This window comes from Syngnathoides biaculeatus, chromosome 5, assembly GCF_019802595.1.
Source record: "Syngnathoides biaculeatus isolate LvHL_M chromosome 5, ASM1980259v1, whole genome shotgun sequence".
Taxonomy (NCBI): Eukaryota; Metazoa; Chordata; class Actinopteri; order Syngnathiformes; family Syngnathidae; genus Syngnathoides; species Syngnathoides biaculeatus.
The window spans coordinates 921,044-937,632 of record NC_084644.1 but is presented as its reverse complement, the minus strand read 5'-3'; the positions used below and the strand labels follow the sequence as shown (position 1 = coordinate 937,632).

Genomic DNA, 16,589 nt, shown 5'->3' with positions numbered 1-16,589 from the left:
AAGCGCCAATCTGCTCCGTTTCATTGCCTTTTTCTACTCGGGTTGTCATGGCAACGCTCACTTCAGACCAGGCGGACGGCCCGTTCGCACTTCACCGACATGGAGGCGAGCGTTTTGTGGAGATGACGTCAAAACACAACGCCAAGATGTGACGCGACACGCGAAGACGGCGGACGCGACGCCCTCCACCTCAAAAAGATGGCCGACACTCGAGAACGCGCCGTAGCTCGTGGCGCGTTCCGCAAAGATGGCGAACATGCCGTAGCTCGTGGCGCGCTCTGCAAATATGGCCCACAGGCAACACGCGCCCCAAAGATGGATTCGTCCATGAATTGACAAGCAGCAGATTTTCAAAAGAATTTTGCTCATCAAATCAGCGCAAAGAGACCACGTCATATTTATGAATGTCAGCCATTTTGACAGCGATTCTCTCATTTCTGGGGTCGTCCATGAAAGCTGACTTTTGTGTTCTTTCAAAATAAGACATTTGCTTCCATCTGCTTTTACTTTGGAAAACAACAATCAGCACCTTTGCGCATTTTTTGACGGCTGTTGCGGACCAAACCAGGAACAGAATTATCATCAATTTGCATTTCTCACTTTGGAATAAAGGGATGGAAATTAAAAAAAATAAAGAAATAAAAATTGGATGATCATTAGAAAAAAAAATTGACAGATGAATCCATCCATTGGTTTTCGAAGCCGCCTATCCTCACAAGGGATCCTAGCGCAGCTGTCTTCAGTCAGGAGACGACGTGGGCCCAAGACTGGTCGCCAGCCAATCGCAGGACAAACAACGATTCCCACCTGCGAGTCGCGACTATGGGATGTGGCACGAAACCCGAAAACCTGAAGAAAAGCCGCCCAACCACGGGGGAGGACCTGTGAGGCGGCTGTGCTAACCGGTCGGTTGATTATCGACATGTACGTTAGTAGCAAGCGAGTCTCATTGTTCCGATACAAATACAATTCAAATTGGACTCAAGTATTTAAAGTTCTTTCATAAAAAATAAATAGTACACAAACAACAACACTCGCTACAAGTAAAATTCCCCCAATTTTTTGTTTAGTTTTTGGGTTGGTTTTCTCCTTGAGAAATGTCTAAAGCAGGCAGGATCTCAAATGAGTGTTTTGGCGCCATCTTGCACCATCTACAGGGCGTCTCTTCAGAGTTCATTACTTGCGGGTTTTGGCGAAAGGGGGCGGGGGGGGGGAACGCGGTCAGCTGCTTCCTTGGCAAGATCGACATCCCTTAAAAATGGCGGACAGATGCGTGCGGCCGACGCCGCTCGACACGCACCGCAAAGATGCCGCAGATCCGACAACACATTCTACGAAAATGGCGGACGTTCCTTGATACGAGATTCCGCAAAAATGGCGGCCGCCCGGCAACAAACCCGGCAAGGACGGCGCACGTCTCCGCGGCTTACTAAGATGGCGGACACACTGCGAAAACGGCGGAGCTAGCGTAGCGTAGCGTAGCGTAGTCCACAAATATGGCCGACATTAGTGGTAACAAACGCTTCAAAGATGGCAGCGTGCGGCACAAAAATAATGAACGTTGACACAAAACACTCCCAAAGACGGCAGACAGTCGCGAGGCACCCCGCAAAGATGGCCGACCCTTCTCCAGACATTCCTCGGAAATGACGGCCGCGCAGCAACGATCACCGGAAGGATGGCGGACGAACCAAGCAAATGGGAGCGGCCGTATTTGGCCTCCGTTTGAGCGTCGCGCCTCGCAGGTAAGAGCCGGCGGCCCCCCGGCGGCTTCCTTTCCGGACTTTGGCGCCGTCTGGAAGGCGACATGGCGGCGGCGAGCAGCCCGGGCGGCGCGTTCAAATGCTCCGGGAAACGTGCGAACGCGCCGCCGAGCGCGGCGGGAACGGCTGAAGAGGGAAAGGTGTGGGAGGCGAGCGGCTTCCGGCGGCAAACCTCGCAGGGACGAGTGGGAGGGGGACGCGTCAAGTGGATGTTTGTTTAGGACCGTTCGCTTGGGGGGGGAACTGAAGACGGCATTAGTGTCAGCTGGAGGAGGGAAGGGGGTGGGGGGGAGAAACACCACCCCACCCCCCCCCCAAAAAAAAAAAAAAACAAAAAAAAAACGGTAAGCTTTTATTTACCACAGCAGGCGGGTGAGGAAGGGGCCGGCAGCGCTCCAGGCAGAGCTGGAGAGCTGGTGGGCGTCTTAATGGCGTCCAAGCGCTCAGGGATTTTTTTGATTTTTGCTTTTGCTTTTGCTGTGATTTATCGATTTTTATGCTGTTATTTATCTCGGATCTCTCCTTCCAGCGGGTCCCAACCAAGACGGCGCACAAAAAGTTTTGCACGTTAGGCCAAAAGCGTCACGTGACAGAACCCCAACCGCAGCTTTTCAATTGCTCAAGGGCCGACTTTGACCTCCGACCACAGCTGACAGAGTCCGACGCCGCCAAACCTAACCTAATGCAAACGAACCAAACCCAATGTGACCCAAACAAAGTGCGTAGAAGTTAACTTATCAAGAGCGGGCCCAACGCAAATTGAAACTAACTTTGAACACAAATCGTGTCGAACGATCTCGATCATCCAAAAGTGGACCCGAAATGAGTGCGACGAAACCTTAACCCTCCCTAACATAACTGACATAACCAATCAGAGCCCGGCCTGACCTCGGCTCAACCGATAAAAACTTCAACATCATTTTTAACACAAACGCTGACCCGACCAAGCCAGAATTCACTCCAACTCGTGAACCCAAATCACATACAGAAACCTAAACGACTTGACGATAAAACACACCCAAACCACACTTGTGACATCACAAACTTATCAAAATTTCACCCCAAAAGGAACCCAACGTAACTCTGTTGAACGTAGTCCGAGGGAATCTAACCCGAACCAAATACCAGAACCCAACCTAACCTAACCTAACAAGTGCCGACCTAAGCGACAGCCGCGCAATTTCAAAAAGAAAAGTTGCACGATATATGATTTGATCATTTTATCACTGATGTGTTGCATTGTGTATTTCATGAGTTAGTGTCTATATGTGTTGTCCAGCATGACAGATGGAAGATTTTTGTCAAATCAGTCTTTTGATCCGTTGTCCATGCATCCATTTTCTTCGCCGCTTATCCTCACGAGGGTCACGGGAGCCTATCCCAGCTGTCAACGCGCGGGGTACATCCTGAACTGGCGCACGGAGACAAACAGCCGCACTCACAGTCACACCTTGGGGCAATTTAGAGTGTCCTATCAATGTTGCATCTTTTTGGGGATGTGGGAGGAAAGCGGAGTGCCCACCCGGAGAAAAGCCACGCAGGCACGGGGGGAGAACACGCAAACTCCACACAGGCGGGGCCGGGATTGAACCCGGGACCTCAGAACTGTGAGGCCAACGCTTGACCCCCCCGAGCCAGCGTGCCGCCCCGTTGTCAATAAACTAAATGATTGAAGAAAAATAATTTAAACAAAGACGACTGAACCTTATCAGCGCCAATTATTTTATTATTTAATTCTCTGATGAATCAATAAATCGGATAAAAAAGAAATGTTCTCCTTTCCATCCAATTCAGGACAAGATTTCAGATTACCAGTACAGAAAATGTTCAAAATGTAAATTAATAATGACGCAGTTGCGGTTCGGTCCGTAACATTTGTCAGGAAAATCGGCAAATGCTTCCAGGAATAATTTTCTTTTACGACGTAGAGGGAGAAGTTTGCAAATGGTTTCTTTTGAAGAAAAAAAAAAAAATAACCACACGCCAATTTCATTGGTCTGCTTTCATGGAGCTTGACAGAAATGAGAGAAAATTGACTCGACTGAGCGATGACCATCGCCGTTGTCCACTTGTGATTCGTTAGCCATTAATTGTGTGTGGCTTCATCAATTCGTTGTTGTGCCGCTAATTCAGACTTTAACCTGAACTTGAGACAAAAGAAATTGAATGCAACTTTACAGAGCCCGACCAGAACCGGATGGAACCAAATGTAAACTTGTTGGCTCAGAGGCTGAACTCCGGGCACAGACGTAGGACACGCGACGTCGCACCAAATGCATTTTTTGTTCTTCTTCTTCTTGCGGTTGTTTTATTGCCCCCACGTTGTTGCAATCGATAGGTCGATGGCTTCAAATGGCGAGCGGGTTCGCGGCAGCCGGTCCTGCCGGCCTCGAAGCCTTCAAAAGACCCTCGCGTCGCCTTTTGTCAATCGTCTGACTTTGCCCAGAGGAACGCGGCAACGTGGGGGGGGGGGCAAAAAAAACAAAATCATGAAAACAGCAAAAGCAGAACTGCAAATCAGTTCTGACACTTTTGTTCTCTTAATTAATCATGCAAAGAAATAGGACGGGGGGGGGGGGCATTGTGCACCTGGATCTTGATCCATCGCATATGAAGGATCGACTTTGTTGAGTCGCCGTTACGATGAAGGAATTTGCTGACTCGGACGACTTTAGGAATAAATAAAAGCGGTCGCAGTTGCGCTAATGAAGCCGCGCGAGCCCACTAGGGGCGCCGTTGCACCACAAATACGCCTCATCGCATGTGAAGCGTATGGCGACGCCATCGGTGACTTTCCCATCATGCCCTCACGGTGGCGCTGTTTGGCGCCAGTGCGGAAGACAAAGTCCCACGCAAATTTTTTCCAGCGCTTCGGGTGGAAGGTTGCGAATTACGGCATTTTCATTTTATTTCTGAGTGCTGCGCGCTCACGAGTTGTGAGGCTCTGACGTATTATTTACTCACTCAAATGTCCTCAAAATGCATTTCTGTGTGTGTATAGGTATGGACAGTATTTGTTGATTTACACATAAAGTCGATATGTCCATTTCCCTGTCGTTGTTACCGTTGTATTATGGACAGGCTGATTATGAAACCGAATCAAACGATTCTGAATCTGAAAGAAGACAAACGAATCGGGTGGGGGGGGGGGTCGCTCAGAACCCAAAGAGGAAATTCAAATCTGTCAACAAGCCACCAAAATATTTACAGCATTATTTAGATATATTTGAAAGTTTTCTGCCTACACTTGACCCCCAACGAACAATATAGGATGTCCCCCCCCCCACTTTAAATAATGATATTTGTAAACGTTACAAAGTATTCCAATTATAATAAACATCAAGTTTACAATTATTTCAAGTGTGTATGCATATTTTGGGGGGGACAGCCGTATATGCATGTGAGGTGCAGGTATTATTTTTGGCCGCTTGAGGTCACCGTCCGCACACTGTCCACTGTAGTCACGACAACTGTGCATGTGTGTATGCCCTAAAAGTTTCATTCATTTAATTTTTTAAAAGCACAGCGACGTAAATGTGTGACGATGTACTGTTGACTGCCGAAAAACAGGACTTTTTATCTAGAAAGTATAAAACATTTTTTTCTTTTAATATTAGCGGTGCGCTTTTAACCGAATATGTATAGCTTTCTTTTCATTGATTATTTTCTTAATTTAAAAAAATGTATTTACTGTAATTTAATGTGATGACATTTTGACAACCTTGAACATGGTCGCAACGACGATTTGCCCCCAAAACGGCGCAGCGCTCGCTCGTCTGGCGTTTTGCGCCTCGGGACGAAATCCCGGCCGCTCGCAGCAATGCGGCGTCGGCGGCAGCGCTAATTTTGGAGCGGCACGGAAGTGCGAGTACGCAACTCGGGAAGGGGAAGCATGCGTACAGGAAGAAAAACAAATATAGAGGTTGAAGTTGCTTTGATGCTCAGTTTTGCCTCAGCTGGTCTGCTCTCCACTCACAACCGAACTTGAAGGCCAGCGCTCAGGTCGGCAAGTCAACGAAAACGCGTTCGATGCAAATGTGGAGGAATGCATGCATGGCACTACTACCCCCCCCCACCCCCCCCCGAGTCAAAAATCCATTCACCAAGTCCTCTGAATCCACTCACCTGACCTCCTGGCCAGCGGGGGGCGCTTTGCGCGTGAGTCACGTACAGACGAGTGCCGCGAGCAAACAAAACGCAACGAAATGGCGAGCGAGCGAGCGGGCCGAGCCTTTGAAGTTTAAATACGACCTCTGGCCTCGTTTGGCTTTGGATGCAAAAGGGGGGAAGTAGTGCCAGGCACAATTTTTAATTCATCATCATAAATCGCCCATAGGTGGGAATGTGGGTCTGAATGATTGTTCATATGTGCCCGGTGATTGGCTGGCGACCGGTTGAGAGTCTACCCGAAGATAACTGGGAGAGGCTCCAGCACGCTCGCGACCCTTGTGAGGATAAGCGGCTCAGAAAATGAATGGGTGGATATAGTCGGCATACTTTCTGTGAGCAAAAGCAAAAGATTTTTGTAGGATTGAAACTTTTCCAGAAAAAGGAATTTTTTTTTCAAAAACACAACTCCTCCCCCCTCAAAATTAGGAAAAGACGACATTTTATATTGAGGCTATGATTTCAAAATATAAAAACAACAAAACCCTACCTCAAGATCAAGGTTTCGGCGTCCAAAGCGCCGCAATGCCGTCACTGGCGCGTCCACCAATAGTTTCCTTTTTAACGCTGAGCGTAATTCCAAAGTTTGCGTTTTGATTGCGCTGCGCCGCAGCGTGTCGACGGCTCGTCCGCATGCCGCTCGCTGATTTGGGGGCAAAAAGGGGAGAAATCTCCGGCGCCAAAATTCCACCTGGGTGATCGCAATTCAGCAGCAAATATTTGAAAGATTGCGCCAACAAAAAGAAGAGGAAAGGACGAGCACAAATGCAATACGAAGCGTTCTTCCCTTCCAACTTGCAGCTTGAAAAAGTCGTACAGGACTGGATGGGACGGGACGGGACGGGACAGGTCAGGACAGGGCGTCCTTGGACGGCTGCGGGTGGGCCGCCGCAAATCGAGGTGACCCCAAAGAGTTTGTGTGACGCGTCGACGGCGCTTCTCCCCGTTTTTAAGTCGGCCACCCGCCGTTCATCGCGTGGCATCTTAACGAGCGGTCGGCCAAACACACGAGCCGAGACGTCGGACCGTCACAGCCGAGGAGGCTTCGCCCTCCGCCGCCGGCCCCTCTCGCCGAGCTCCGTCCGCCGAGGCGGCTCCTCATCTTCGGGAGGCGAGGGGGGTGCGCGACCCCGCACGACGCGTCGAAAGATGCTCGGCGCCGAGGCTGCGGTCTCGTCTTCCTCCTCCTCCTCCGCCGCCGCCGGCCGGCCGCGTGGGCGACGGCGTCCTGCACGAGTCGACTCGGGCGCGCACGACAGCGGGCGCGGTATTAAAAAGGGGGCGGGGCTGCATTTGGCTCCGTTTCCGCCCCTTGTGTCAAATTTCACTTGGTGGTTGGTTTTTTTTCTCCCCCAAAACACCCCCAGGAAAAACGGGTTATTCCTCAACAAAAACCCAACAAGGTTTTCAGTTCATACAAGCATGCATGCACGTATGAATCTCCATCCAAATATGTTAATTGAATGGAATGATTCAAAGACGAGTCGATTCCATTGGAGCGGAATTGAGCTCGGAAGAGCTGAACGGCTCCCTGAGATGGGTTTCCATGACGACAGCTTTTGGTGCTTTGGGAGTCATATCAGTCGTTCTTGACTTCTTCTTCACTGGTTCCCGAACTCGTTTGAGTCCTCGGGCCACATCCGCCCCAATTTGGGCCGGACCGCAACATTTGCGTCTTAAAAAAAAAAAAAAAAAAAAAAACTTTTCCCTCCTGTTTTGCGGCAATTGCTTGCGAGTACTTTCAGAAAATATTTACATTTATTGGTCAGCCATCTTCTTCTTGAGAGCAGAAAGGACCGTCTGCAGGCTGTTTTTGTGGCACAGGTGACCTATTGGCGGAAACCTGAAAGGTGGCGTCGTGGAGCCCGCCCAAGTGCCGGAACGGCGGCCATTTGATGTGGCGTGACTGCGCCCCCAGTGGACAAAACTGGCAACGACACTTTTACCCCCCAAAAAGTACTAAATGGGTTTTCCATCCCCACGGGTCGGATTGGACTCCCCGAGTGCCCGCGGGCCCGCATTATTGCCATTTTTTGTGTTGTTGTTCACTTTTGAAAACGCTCAATGAGGAAATGGAATGATGGCGTCAGTCCCCACCACATTATTTTCTTAAGACTTTATGTTGGTCATTATTCGATAAATCGTTTCTCCCCACCAGTCAACTATAAAATATTTGATACTACAGTAAACTATTAGGCAGTAGGAAACGATTGAGCGATTCCAAATTCGGCAACTGTGTCGGGAATCGCTCGCTCGCTGATTCCCAACTCCCAAATCACGAATAAGCGATTTTCACTGGACATTTTGAGAAAAAAAAAAAAAAAAAACTTTCTTTGTGGTGATTCGGGAGTCGGGAATGAGTCAATGATTTCCAAGGCAAAATAGGCCAAGACCCCAAATCAGATTGATGGTCTCGACCCACGAATCAACTGCAGAGTTCACTGCATTAAGATCCGTCGGGACTGATTCTGGAGCGGAGAATGAGTCAGTGATTCAGAATGCGGAGACTTTGTTCACAATCATTTATCATTTCCTGTTCCCTGATATTCATCTCGGAATTTTTAAACTAAGTTGTTCCAAAAAAAAAAAAAAAAGTTCAGTGCAGTTGTATTTAACTTCATGTGCTCCTTTTTTTATATATAGTGCTCTACACTCATCGGTCAAATGAACTAACAAATGGTTTTGGTAGATTACTCGGCCAACGAACCGCCACTCGCGAGAATCCAAGACGCCGTGCGACAGTTCGGTCGGGTTGGGCGACGTGCGCGCGGCGAGCCGAAGGCTTCGTCCCATTTCATTAAGCGCGCCTTCTCGAATTCACGAGCCAGAGTCGACCAACATCTGAACGTCCACCATCTCAATTTTGCAATCGACTTCCAGCCCGTCGGCATATTAAAAAAAACCCAACAACAACCGTCTCCGGCCGACCTCATGCGAGACGTCGCTTAGCCGTGGAGGACACGGCGAACTGGATTCTTGTCGGCCCCGCCGGCCCGCGTGGCTCCAAACAACGTCTGCGGGTACCCCCAAAGAGCCGGCGACTTCAACATGTCCGCCGGCCTCGTGTCTCGCCCTCACGCGGCTGCGTGGCGGCTCGTTTGAGGGCCGATTTTCGAAATCAAACCGAAACACTCATTTGTCGCGTTGCAAAGGGAAGCGCCACGAAGCGTTTTTACAAGCTTGCAAAGATGCGACAACAGCACAGCCAAAAAGCGACCGTCCACGATCAAAGACGGAAACAACAGCGAACTGCGTGACGAGCGAATAAGCAGCAACATATCGTCGGAAGCGCGACGCGGTGGCAACGGTGCGAGCGTCCCGCTCCCGGCCGTTTCAAACTACGGCAGCAGAGAAGGACAAACTTGCCACCGGAGCGATGTGGCCCGTCTCAACGGACTTTGCCGGCCGCACGGGGAGGACGCGCGACGCGACGTGACGCCGAACCGTCCGCGACTCGACGGCGGGACATTCCCGACGCGTGGCAAAATCGGCGGCTTACCGCAGCGAGGAGCAAAACGAAAATCGGCCGGCGGCGAGCTTCCGTCCCGTCACGCACTCGGCGGAATCGGGTTAACGTTCTCTCTCCGTCTTCACACTGCGTGTCTGCTCCGTGAGGATTTCCATGGTTACCATTAAGCCTGATGTACTACGCCAGGAAGCATCGCCCTCGCTCTCTTTTGTGCGTGCGTGGGGGGACGTTTATCAGGACACGGATGCACACATTTGAAAAAAAACAAAAAGGCCAGCAGAGCCTGAGGCTCCAAACTCAGCGTCCTTACGTTCAAATGCTGGAACCAAACCGAACGAAGGCGCGACGGCAGCCCATGCGCTAACTCAGCTAGCCGAGGGACAGCGACTCCGTGCACTGAAAAAGACGAAAAACGCCGTCTTTTCCACAGCGACGCCTCCTTCACACCAACAAGACGCGACATTCGCTCGACAAATACCACCGTTGACCGCAATACACAAAGCAAGTCGTTCGCACCTGAGGATCCATTTTTTTTTTTGGGGGGGAGGGGGGGGGGAATTCATCAACACATCAACGCGACGCTCTGTCGGCACTTCGGCGGAAGCCGTCGCCTGACGGCCAACGCGCCGACTAAGCTTAGGGCAGACGCCACTCAAATCACTTTCTGACACTGACAACACATCCAAGCAAAGAAACGGCCGTGGTTGGTCATCGCGGCGGAATTCGGCTTTGTTGCGGTGCCGGGGGACGTCCATTCGTCGAGCGCTACACAAATAAACAACCCGAACTACCAGAACTCCGCCCGCTGAACTGAATGGCACGAAATTCGCTCCTGGTATTTTCTCAAACCTGTTCAACAAACAAATTTGCAGCAGCTTGTGACGCCGTCAACAACAAAAATGAAAAAATGGACGTCGTCCTCATTTTGCGTCCCCGGGGCCTGCCGCGCAGCTCCGAGCGAGTCGGGTCGGTCCGAGCGGCGGAGGGGTCCAAACGTCCTTACGCTGCAGAAACGACCTCGGCTTTGAGGTGTGACGGCTTTGGACTGAGCGCCGCGTTGGCCTTCCTCGTCCCGTCCTCTTCCTCCCTCCTCGCGCTGCCTTTTAATTTGCTACGGAGCCAAACGTCGGATGGTCGCACGGGGACGGCGGAATTAGCCGCAAGTGGACCGAGAGCAGATCCTCGGTGCCGTTGGACGCGAGAAGGGAAAACTGGTGGGTTGGGGGAGGTGGGGGGTGTACTGGGCCCACAAAAGTTCTTTTTTCCTTTGTATTTATTGAGCTTAGTTTGGAAGAATTCCGATGCATCTTTCATTGGAATTGAGCTTTTTTTGATTGATTTTATGAAGTATTTATAGGATCTATTATAATTCTAAATAGGATTTTTATTTTTAAATAATTATATCAAATAATTGGTCATTAATTCATTAATCATCAACGGCATTAATAATTAATCAATGCTATTGCAATTCATGAAAAAGTTGGACGGTAATTGTGACATTACATTTAAAACCATCTTTTGCGAGAAATAATTGGTTCATTAAGTGCAAGTGAATCCATGATCAGTAGATCAAATGGAAAATTCGAAAAATATTAACGAGTTATAGTCCAAGTTTTGCTTTCAAGAAATAAAAATAAGAAGCGTCCTAGTCAAACCGTGAAACAACGACCACGTCTGTACGGCCGGCCATTTTATTTCATCCGAGGCAGACGAACAAGCTCATTTTCAGATGGCAAAGGTCAAACTCGTTCATCGGAATAATAGTCACATTTTTTGAAACTGCATTGTTGGCCCTCATAAACTCATGAAATGAAAAACAACGCGTGAATTTCAGACATTGAGGCGTCGGCAATGAGTCAGTGATTCCCACCACCGAATCACCGGCTGATTCCCGACTCCAGAATCAGTCCCAAGGGACTTTTCGGGACTTTTCGGAAGCATCCGGATCCGCCGCGGAAAAATGTCACTCGACGGTGATGAAGGAGTTTGAAATGTGACAATGATTCATAAAATAAGAATTCATACTGTACAGTAAAAAAAAAAAAACAAAACAAAGACGCACCGGAGACTTTTTGAAAAGAATATGAACAGCAGCGGCACAAAAACAAAAAGTGTAATTTATGCCACGTTTTCGCCGACTGGCAAACTCAGTCGCGTTCGCAAAGGAATTGAGTGGCAGCACGGAGTCAAGACTCAGCTGTTTTTTTGTTTTTTTTTTTTTTTTGCTCAGATGCTCTCCAGAATATTAAAAGAGTGAATTCACATAAGATCCCCCCCCCCCAAAAAAAAAAAAAAAGTGTTTTTATGTGCACATTCATGCAAACTGTGTGCAGCGGAAGCACGACGCAGTCGGAATAACAACGCCGGGAACCCCCCCCCCCCCCAAAAAAAAAAAAAAAATCATGTTCAGAACCTTGGCGGTAGCAGCTGTCGCTCGGGAGTGCTCGCCGATACCGACCCCGCCACGAGCCCTTTTCAAATATAACATTTCAAGGAACGCAATAACGCGCGGCGGGAGCGTGCACGTCTCAGGTTGCGGGTTGAAATCCCCGCACCCCCTGTGTGTGTAGTTTGCACGTTCTCCTCGTGGCTTTTCTCCGGCTCCTCCGGTTCTGTTCCACGTTTCAGAAACACGCTTGCTAAGCTCAGCGAAGACTCCAAATTGCCTGTCGATGCGAGTGCGATATGATCTACATATTTGATGTTTCGATACGTGCCCTGCCATCGGCCGGCCGGCAAGCGGTCGGGGCGTATCCCGCCTCCCGTCCGCAGTTAGCGAGGATGTGCGGCGGCAGGCGCGCGGTCCGGAAAAAAAAAGCTCAATAAGAGATCATTGGCAACAAAGCGCTTTCTATGTTTCTGACACCTTCCACCTACAGCGCCTACTAGTGGCAAGGAGGATTTTTTCTTTTCGTTTCGTTTTTTCAATCTTTGGCTGGGACTGCATTCGGACTCAACCACTCCTTCCCTACACCCGAATCTCAATCAATGAAATGTTTCTTGTCTACAGCAGAGCCACAATTTCCATTGAAATTCGCTTTGACGGAGTTTGGGATGATTCACTCATTCGTGACCCCGCGACGACGACGTAATTTGTCCCTCAACACATCCACGGAAGATCCCCTCAGAGCGACCCGCGGTCGGGAAGGAGTGAATCATTGACGAGCGCGCGGCGGAATCATTCACTCGTCCTCTCCTCTCCAATGACTTTTTCTATAGCGGACATATTGTGCAGCCGGCCACGTCATACAATATTATATTTGACATGAGAAAGTGCGCCTCGGTCAAGCCGGCTCCGCGACGACAAGATGATGTGGATGACGGTCGGTTTTTTTTTTTTTTTCTTTTTCTTTTCTCTTCTCTTTTTTTGTTGTCATCAAGCTGTCACTCAAAGCGAGGACGAGAGCTCGGCTCGGCCGCTTTCCCACTTAAAGTCCGATAATATCGCAGCGGCCCACGGGGGTGAAAGAGGACCCTCATTATGTAACGCGCACACGCTTTACATAAACCATACAACGCGCACGCAACCGGAGTTTGAGAGCGTTTCTTCCCTTTCAAGTCACTTTTAGCTTTGACATTTGCCGTACGTCAGCGCCAAAATCGGATGAACGCATCGCGCCCGCCGACACCGTGTCGGCCATTTTGAAACATTTATTTCTTGTGTGTTTTTACAGCAGGCGAACACTTCGGTGCAGTACCTGGTTGTGCCACAACACGGGGGCAGCGCTGAGCTCTACTTTCAGACGTGCGCGTAACGTTCGAGGCAGGGGAAGGTCCCCGACGAATTTCAAGTAAGCGATGCAAACAGCGGAGCGAATAATATAAACCTGCTCTGTTTGCATGCGTTGCTGCTCCGTTTGTGTTCGAACAGACGCAGGTTTTCAGTCACGGAACCGTCGATGCCCGTTTTCACCGGCCCGCCCCCCTCGGGCCTGCAGGCTCGCGCAGGCAATTCCGGGGCAGCCGGTCGCGGCCGTCGTACGCCCGTCCGAGCGGGCGGAGCCCTCGGCAAACGGTCCCCAACGCGAGGCCTCGTTTCCACGCGGGAACTTTGTTTTTCCTTCGCGGGGTCGCACGCGGAGCAACTCGGTCAAGTCCACTGCGCTCGTATACAGTAAATACACACTGCACACACGCGTGTATCCAGACTTTTTCGGAGTGCCCTTTAAAAGAGAAAGCCAAGCTAGCCTCCGGTGACAAAAGTAAATAGCGAAATTGCGCGGGCGGCTGCACGGAGCGCCTCCTTTTGTCTTTGGTCTTCAACTTTGCCTGATGACGGACGGCGCCGATGACTCATCGGGCCGCCGGCGCGCATATTTACACATCGCACTTGGGAATATTCAATATACTCGCTCTGCAGCATACATGAGGACAAAAACTACATGGCTGGAGTGCGGCGTATGCCAAACGAGTGAAGGTTCAAGGCGCCACACGCAATGAATGACGACAATATGACCAGGCCGAGAAGAAAAATAGGAAGTTGAGGAGCCGGGCGGCCTCGCGTTACGCTTCTTGGAAAAAGTCAATTGACACCAAGCAAAAGTAGTCGACCGAATTTCACTCACACCAGCGACGCACGGCAAACGGCCGCAATACTTGATGTTCAACTTTGGAGATGAAAGTCCACGCGAGATCGGACCAAACCAACAAGAACAAGAACAAAAGGTGTGCAACGGGGCCACTTCCCTCCAAAGTGAACATCTGAGAGAAACCGAACATGCACATCAGAATGTGGGGGTGGCGATTTGGGCCTCGGGACGACCGCGTTCCCAAGGAGATGCCCGAGTCACTCCAAACGGGATCTTCTGAAGGCATTTCAGGCAGCTAAATGTGAAAATCCCTCAGCGGTGATTAGGGCGTATCAAACCAGCGAATGCGACCGCGGTACACAAGGACGCCGCGAGCTAAAAATAGCCACAGTGACACAAAAGTAAGACGATGACCAATAAACGGCCGACCTGAGCCGACGAGCTTTTCGTCTGAAGGCCGAACAAGTGACGGGCGGCTGGAAAAAGAAAACAAAAATAATGTTAAAATTACAGCACGCCGCAGTCGTTGGCGGCCCAACGGTCTGCTAACGCGTAAGAAAGAAAGAAAGAAAGAAAGAAAGAAAGAAAGCGGCAGCAAAAAGCAAGTCGCAAATGACGTGCTTGTGCAATGCTAAGATGACGCTAACGCTAACTAGCGGCAATCTGCGAGCGGAATTCGGAATTATTGTTCAACAAAAATTGTATGCACATTTTTTTTCCCAACAATCTTTTGCTTTTGTCCATCGCTGCACTGCACGCAAACGTTGAATTTGTGACCCAATCAGATTTCAGCCTCCACGTCCGCGGAATCTGCTGTTCTCTGTCACGTCAACGAGATTAGCGCACGGGCCGGCGCTCGAACATTTGTCCGTCGTCCGATCGGTCGGTCAGAGCAAAACGTTTGAAAGGTGACTTGGCCGAGCAAAATGTCAAAACCATACCGGGCGCTGCAAACATGAAGACGTTTCACTTGCAAGTATGAAAATGAAACTTTGGATTTCATGTTGTTAAACAAATAAATATTGAGTCTCAAAGATGTATGCGGCATTTTGGATTGTCATGAAGAAGAACAGGAAGTCGGGCGAGTCCCCAACAACAGTCTTCACAAAAAAAAAAAAAAATGATGAAAATGAAAAAAAAAATTCAACCACAACAGTATTTGTATCTAAGATATTATTACTACTATTTCCGAGATGATTTATCTTTGTTTGGGTTTTTTTTTTTTTTTTTGCATGATATTTATTTATAGTAGTATTTCTAGTACTGTACATTTCCAAGGTCAATTGTCAGTTCGTTAGCTTTTGGACCACCCCCGCAATAGGTAAAATCTGTGAAGTAGCGACATCTTTTTTTTTTTTTTTTAACTACTGTTACTTTTCCTCTTTCTCTAAGGCCTTTTCTATCTCCTTAAACACCTCTCGCACTCTTAAACATACATTATTGCACAGTACTACTGTACACGGTGTGCAGTTTGTTCCATGTAATATGAGTTTCACAAAACGTTTCTTTTGTTGGGCGATTTTACCGCCAAAAAAAAAAAAAAACATTTTTACAGCATCCACATAAACGTAAATGCGCAGGATATGAAGAGGAAAAAAATATCGGCACGGTCGGCCGGCGAACGGCGGCGAGTAAACGCGGAGACGCTCTCACCCATCTCGGGATGATGTCGGCCCTCAACAGGAACGCTGACCGTGCGGCGCAGCAACTTGTTCCTGTGCGACTCGGAGCGCCGCTCGCGCATCAGAAGGGGGTGCACCTGCGCAGGGACGCACACCAGACAAAAAGACGGCCAGACCGTAAGCGCAGAAAACAATAAACTACAAACTACAAACAAAAAAAAAATCCAAATTCTTTCTCGGCCATCAAACCTCTCAGCCGCCGTCTCTTCCAAACACGCATACTAAACAAAGACGTTCCTGTCACTGTACGTGTACGTGCAGTTGCTTCGCTGGCTCATCCTTCTACTTTTTGTTTTTAAAACGGCATCATAACAATATGTGTTTATTTCAGATGTAAACTTGTAGACGGGGTTAAAAACTACGCTCAACCTCTCCCAAATAAAAAAAAAAAAGTACACAATAGGAAGAGGTCTAACTGTATAAAATTCAATCACATACAGTAATATTATCTTGGATTTAGATTCAATTGTGTTATTTATCATTTACTGTTTTGTTTGTTACCCATTCATCATTTTCTGTGGCGCTTTTTCTCATCAAAGTTGCGGGGGGGGGCGGGGGGGGGGAGGCGTTCTTATTACAATTCACGTAGCAGTGTCATGTATGTACATACATTGGACGTACAGTGTGTGTGCCGTTTCTTTTCCCTCCGGTTAAGAAGCTTATTAATCTTTAAACAGCGCATAATGTTACAGAGGCTTTCAAACGTTTTTTTTTTGTTTGTTTTTTTTTTTTTTTTTTTTTTTTTTTTACAAAAGAAGACGAAAAGGAGGAGGAGGAGAACAGGAAGAAAAATGAGGACGAGAAGAAGAAGAAAAAGGAGGAGGAGAATAAGGAGAAGAAGAAAGAGAAGAAAAAGGAGGAGGAGGAAGAAAGAGAAGAAAAAGGAGGAGGAGAATAAGGAGAAGAAGAAGAAAGGAGAAGGAAAAGGAGGAGGAGGAGGAGAAGAAAGAGAAGAAAAAGGAGAAGAAGAAAAAGGAGA

The 16,589-nt window shown here is 48.8% G+C and overlaps 1 protein-coding gene across 1 annotated transcript in view; it reads right to left on the bottom strand.

Moving 5' to 3' along the window:
• syngap1b (synaptic Ras GTPase activating protein 1b) overlaps positions 1-16,589 on the bottom strand; it is a 77,067-nt gene that overhangs the window by 39,505 nt on the left and 20,973 nt on the right. Inside the window, 1 exon segment of the mRNA XM_061820539.1 lies at positions 15,582-15,687. Coding sequence (XP_061676523.1) covers positions 15,582-15,687 — 106 coding nt within the window.